At 41.9% G+C, this 6,170-nt stretch overlaps 1 protein-coding gene across 4 annotated transcripts in view; it reads left to right on the plus strand.

The window, feature by feature from the left end:
- The window catches only part of LOC111253764 (uncharacterized), a 10,602-nt gene extending 5,583 nt beyond the window's left edge, over positions 1-5,019 (plus strand). For all 4 annotated transcript variants that reach the window (XM_022813683.2, XM_086976150.1, XM_086976148.1 and 1 more), the window contains exons 9-14: positions 369-952; positions 1,286-1,769; positions 2,122-2,655; positions 2,888-2,974; positions 3,244-4,187; positions 4,484-5,019. In XM_022813683.2, the coding sequence (XP_022669418.1) occupies positions 369-952; positions 1,286-1,769; positions 2,122-2,655; positions 2,888-2,974; positions 3,244-4,187; positions 4,484-4,740 (2,890 nt within the window). In that variant the 3' untranslated portion in view covers positions 4,741-5,019. The remainder of the gene's footprint in view (positions 1-368; positions 953-1,285; positions 1,770-2,121; positions 2,656-2,887; positions 2,975-3,243; positions 4,188-4,483) is intronic.
- Positions 5,020-6,170: the final 1,151 nt, after the last annotated feature.

Consider the following 6,170-nt stretch of genomic DNA (forward strand, 5'->3'; position numbering starts at 1 on the left):
TAGATGTTGCAAGGATACTGTACATACATACAGCAAACATAAATTCTCAGCCAGCCTGTATGAAACTGCTACCTAAAGATACATCAAAATGAAGCCATTCATTTTAATAAACTAACTTTGTGAGTTCCACTGTAATGGCCGGATTTCTTATGTATACAAGTAGACTTCACGAGGAGATTTTCTTTACGTTCACCTTATGAGTGAGTTTATTCTCGCTACAATATATCTGAGAGTGAATGTTGGTGCAGTTACTGCAGTTAGTGAGATGACGTAGCGACGTAATTGTGGGTAGAATAACAATACTACTGTTATTGTTAAATAAATTAATTATATTAAGGTATATTTCCTCCGTGCTTTGTCGGTTTCAGGAGACCTGTGGCAGTGGCTGAATCTAAGACAGTCCCTAAAACCACCCTGTTCTGTGCGGACGCGCCGAATTCGTTTAGCCCGACTCGATCTACGCAGTCTCCCTCGCATATGAGTGACGGCTCGGTGAAACATATCGAGGCTAGAGAGACCACGCCGCAGTTCCCACGTTCGCCTCAAAAATCGCAAGAGGAGGACGATAATATGAGACCCAAACAACTGCTTTCTCTAATGCAAAGTAGGACAGACCCTGCTTTGTCATCACCGGAACAGTCTTCAAGCTCAAGGCCGGTTGATGTAGATCTGATGCCAACGACACCGCCTCGACCACCATCAGTAGCTCCCCCTAAACAGAAAGCTGAGGGCGGTGCACCCTCCGGACCCCCTTCGCCTACTATTGAGGGGACGCACGATGGTTGTTATAGTACAGTTAGACTGGGTTTTGGCGAGGAAGTTGTCTCATCCGAGGGTAGCATAGGCACAGCTACTGAGGATGATTGTAGTACCCGAATTGAGGCAGTCCCTACTACGCAGCCAGCAGACGAAGATACTCGTCCCCCTGGAACATCTGATCTCGATTCCAACGGTGATTACGATATAGTAACAAGTTATCTCATATATTTTCAAATACCTATGTTAGGTATGAAAAAGATGGTTTGACTTTTTACATCCGGTACTGCCTTGCATTACTGTATTGCTTCAGACAATTGGTCCTCAGAATAAAACGAAGTATGTCTATACTCGGTTCCGAACTTAGATCATCGCACGCATCTTAACATTTAAAAGGCAAACACGTTACCACTAAACCATTATAGAGATGTTATATTAGACCTGGCCACTTTCATTTCTTTGATGCGTAAAACATATGTAGTACATCTAACTGTTGGCGACATTACTTGTTGTGCTATCTATATTTTAGAATTTGTTCGATTATCTGGTGAAGAACGAGGTGAAACGCCCGTTGAAGACGAACCTTTGTTAGAAGCAACAGAGATTACGACAGAAAGGACCACCGAGGCTACTGGACACCCATCTGAACATGTAGTGGAATCCATGGAATGCGATCCGCTGGGTGAGTTAGCAGTAAATGCTAACATAGTGCCCCTTGACTGTCCTGATCCTAGTAATGAGAGCCCTGTCTTTTCTGTACGGTCGCCAAAGATTGAAAGCGACGTGGAAGAAAATTTGCAGAAGCGTGCTAGCGTTTTCGAGGCAGAGTCTTTTGTAGCTCAACCAATGAGTCCCTCAGAAGACAAGGATGAAAGCGAAGTCCCTGCGCAGGACATTGACAACGCGGACGAGAAGGCAAGTCAAAAAGAAGATAGTGACTCGCAGAAAAAGGTAGAGAACTCGAACTATTTAGGCCACCATAAAACTGCTAGCAACAGTAGTCGTCATTCCAGGTGAGTAACCCTATAATGTTAATGGACGTTTGTATGGCAAATGTTCTGAACAATTTCTATCTTACGTCTGTCACAAATAGCTGAATGTCCACGTTATTAAGTGAATAGGGGCTTGGTCTTAAACATTTCCAAATCTCTCCGTTAGCTATATGTGAAAGAACAACGTTGCGACGTGTGTATTTAAATGAATTATTTTATGAATTAATTTAGTGAAACCAAAGAAGTTTTGTTATGGAGTTGAGTGGGAGCAAACAGATGTTAAATACTGTTATGATGATTGTGGTGATGATTAACCAAAGGGAAGTGCTTTTAGTATTAAGCAGTGCTTTGTATTTTTGGTTCTATTTAAAAGCGATCGTAGCGTACGACAACCGGGTCACGCGTCATGTTCGGTGTCACTGCCACCTCGTAGAAATAGCGGGCACCACAGTGATATCAAAGATAAAGAAAGTAGGGATAGAAGTGAAAAAAATGATGATAGGAGTAAAAGGCTGAGTAGCAGCAGCAGCAGCAGCAGCAGCAGCAGCGGCGGCAGCGCAGGCGCCGGTAGTGCGGACCACAAGGAAAGGGAGAAGGAAAAAGACAGAGATGGGGGTCATCGTTCGCACAGGTCTGATAGAGACAAGGACAGTAAACGAGACAGTAACAATAGCGAAAAGGACAAAGAGCGCGAAACAAATAGTAGGGTCAGAGATAAAGATCGATCAGACAAAGAGAAAGACAATCGCGAGTCTAAAGAGCTTCGACGAGATCACAAAGAGGGAAAAAAGCAACGGCATAACACGTCGTCTTCATTTTCGTCAAGACCTCACCATCATCATCACGACTCACGGCGAGAAAGCGACCGAAACCGTGGTCGACGACATCATGATGATGAAAGGGACAGGTAGATTAATGTGCTAATTCGCTAAGAACCAATTATTTTTTCTCGAATAAATGTCTTCAATGAAGAAATGTATTTGAGAAAAGATAATTTACCTGCTCTGTTGGTTAGGTTTTAAATAATATGCGTGTATTGAGAAATGGCTATTAGCATTAGAGTGTTAGCTGCAAGTTTAGTCTACCTTGTGCTTGTGTTATGCCGCATAATAACAGTAACATGGCCAATACTTTTTCAGAAAAAGAAGCTCGGAATTTGAGAAATATAAGCACGAAGGATCGAGTCGTAGGGAGCGTTCAGAAGTGGAGGATAGCAAAAATCGAAGGTTAGAAACAGCTGATAAAATATACTCATTTCTTCTGAGTTTTGAACATTGTGTTAATAAAAAATAAACTAGTTTGTTTATATTGTCGACTAATTCACTTGACATTGGATACGTTTGGTGCACTAAAAGTATATGAATTTAACAACCTTCAATTGGCATAGGTTGTGCGCGGGGCCAGAGGAGTAAGAGTTCTTGGTATTCTAAACTTCCTTCACATTGAACTATTTTTTTCGTTCTATTTGGGCCTTGCTGCTATACTGATATTTCAGTGATCACTCGAAGGTATCCAAGACCTCCGTTTCTGAAGGGAAACACTCCCCTACAAACAAGGAAACGCAGGAGTCGAAATTACAGGACAAGGATACTAAAACTACCGATGTGAGCATTGAATCCGAGAGAACCGTAGTGACTGCTAGCACTATTCTGACAACAAAGGAAAAAAACGTTTGCGACAAAACCATGAAGTCTAGTGATGACGAAGCGATTCATGCTGTAGATGTCCAGAGTTTACCGTCTAACAACGATAAACTGAAAGCGTTCCCGCGTACAGCAGACGTTGAGTCATCCGTACTCACAGAAAAGCAGGGTAACGAGGAGATGTCGACGAAAAAAGAGCTATTAAAAGACCAAGAAGATAAGAGATTCCAGCTAAAAATTAACAACGACACTTCGATATTGGATATAGAAGTTCTCGAAAATGAAGATGATACTGAGGAAAATGAAGGCAAAAGTGAAAACGACGAAGTAACCAAAACATCAAAACTTTTCTTAGAAACAACGTCTGAAAGGGAACAGATAATAACAGAGACACAGCAGCACGATCATGTAAGTATAAGTACGATGGATAACAAAGTTGCACAGAAAAGAGTTAGTGAGCCTTTAGAACATGACGAAATATCGCCAAAGAAGCAAAGAATCCCTCAAGAAGTGGTTCATTTCGATGAAGCAGCAAACGCTACCGATAGTTCGGATAACAGGGAGGATCAACTTGTGATCAATGAAACTGAAGATCAGCCTGATGACGATGACGAGTCTCGAGATTTGGAGATTGATCTTGAAGCACCTGCACCGTCAAGAAAGCGACGAAGAAAAACTTCACTTGACACAACAGGAACCGGTGCAGGTCGATCTAAACGAGGTCGAAAAGCATCCACTACCTCTCCGGATAAAGGACGTCCACAACTTCAGGACAATAACAACGGCGCTTCAAAAGGTCCGTAACAGAGCTTGTGAATTGACTATTGAGCATATGGAGCGGGAACGCGCCATCATGAGCACACTTTAATGTGTGCTCATGATGGCGCGTTATGTGGTCGATATTCACATCGAATAAACGACTAGTCATATCCTTGCCTATATAGATAACTAGTCATATCCTTACCTATATAGATATCCAGGGTCTTTTCTACCATTTTACCTAGTTATCTAATTCATAACGTAAATTATTATAATGTCTAAAAAAGACTTTCGGTCAAATGTTATTTTATATTGGTTTATTTGTTGTTGTAGGTGAGTGCAGTCCCGTTCAAGTCCCTGGCGGTCCGGCTAAAAGAGGACGCCGGAGATCTTCGGCGGCTTCAGGTGGACAATTGAACCAGCTGGGAGGCCTGCAGAAGGACAGTAAGACAACACCCGCTGAGGATACACCTCTTCTAGAAGCAACTCCTGATCCACCAGTGTCGTCCCGTGGTCGCCAGAGGAAAATTAATCCGAAATACATCGACGATGGCGATGTGGCAGCAATGTTTTACCGGAAGAAGCGATGATGATTTCTTGTGTTTCCATCCATAATTGGATTATCGAACAGACAACAGAACATGCATAAGCAATTGTGTTACGCCTTTCCATCATGTTCATAGGCGACCATCTTTGCGCGGTTATTAGTTCCCCTCAAATGACTCCTGTACACCACATTTCACGCATTTAAAATATTTTGAAAATTCGTTTGTTTAACACAAATAAAATATAGAATAATTGTATATACAAAGTAACGTATAAAGTGTAAGGAAAACATACGATAAGATCTATTGATTAATTACTAAAAATCGTATCTTTACTTTGCTTAGAGGTCTCCGATAATCCGCTGTAATTTATTATTTTGAACCCTTTGTTCATTCTTTTTCTGTATTATATAGTAGTGATGCATGCTATCCATCATATTACCAAAAATCTGTTTGGATTTTTACGTCCACTGTCGCCATTAGGCGTTCTATCATACGGCTAACGTTCTATCAGCACTAAACGAAGTTACCCGGGGTAAGTTACCACGGATCGGCAAACTACCGAAAAAACTACTATGACGAAAAAGGATAGGTAAGCATCAGCTACGATGGTAGTACTAGTTTTTTTGGCGGTTTCATCACGTTTTCGCCGTAAAATCTAACTTTATCCTAATATATGATCTTACATAAGTGTCCGTACAATTATCGCTAAGGACTTTGCATTAAGGCTCAACACATACAGACGCTGGGTGATGTTAAAGTATAGTACCCAACAGCATACATGCCAGGCACAGTCATATTTCGAATGATTTGCGAACTTTCTGGGTGTATTAAAGTAATCGCTCTTGGCTACTCGATATAATTGAAAAGCTTGCTTTCTGAAAACTTCACCTAACTTCATAAAGTGCGGCATGTCAAGTTTACGGCGTTTTACCTGACAATTAGTGTCAAGACAAATGTTTTTGACGAGAAAAGTGGCCCCAGGCAGGTCCCAGCTCGGAAGCGATCCTCTGACCATACGGGTTAATATGGCCTTCGACCGAGGAGCAACTACAATGTAATTACAGTTCGGCACAAGATTTGCGTAAACACGCATTCTCTTTGCTTGGTCGACGATTATTTTGAAGGTTAGCTGATTCTCTCCTAGAACTCCGTGTACACACTTCTGTTTTTGAGCACTGTTTGGGCTTTCCGCGAAAACTAGAATTGGCAGGGCGATGTCTCTGGCCGCGCCAGTGCTTATGCATTGGGATCCCTCGGCACGCATCAGCATGCATAATTCAAGCAATGAGCATTTCAATGGATCCAATTATTACTCAGTCGTTCAAACAACGTCGTTGGTATAAAATAGATTCTTCTGAATTTGGTAAGGTTGCTGCGCATTTGGACTCTCCTGTGCGTTGCCGTGCTTAGACAAATCCTTAAAGTTCAGGTGGTATTGTGGGCGCTATAGAAACTATGGAAATACGAATACA

This window comes from Varroa destructor, unplaced genomic scaffold (genome assembly GCF_002443255.2).
Source record: "Varroa destructor unplaced genomic scaffold, Vdes_3.0 BEIS01000007.1, whole genome shotgun sequence".
Lineage (NCBI taxonomy): Eukaryota > Metazoa > Arthropoda > Arachnida > Mesostigmata > Varroidae > Varroa > Varroa destructor.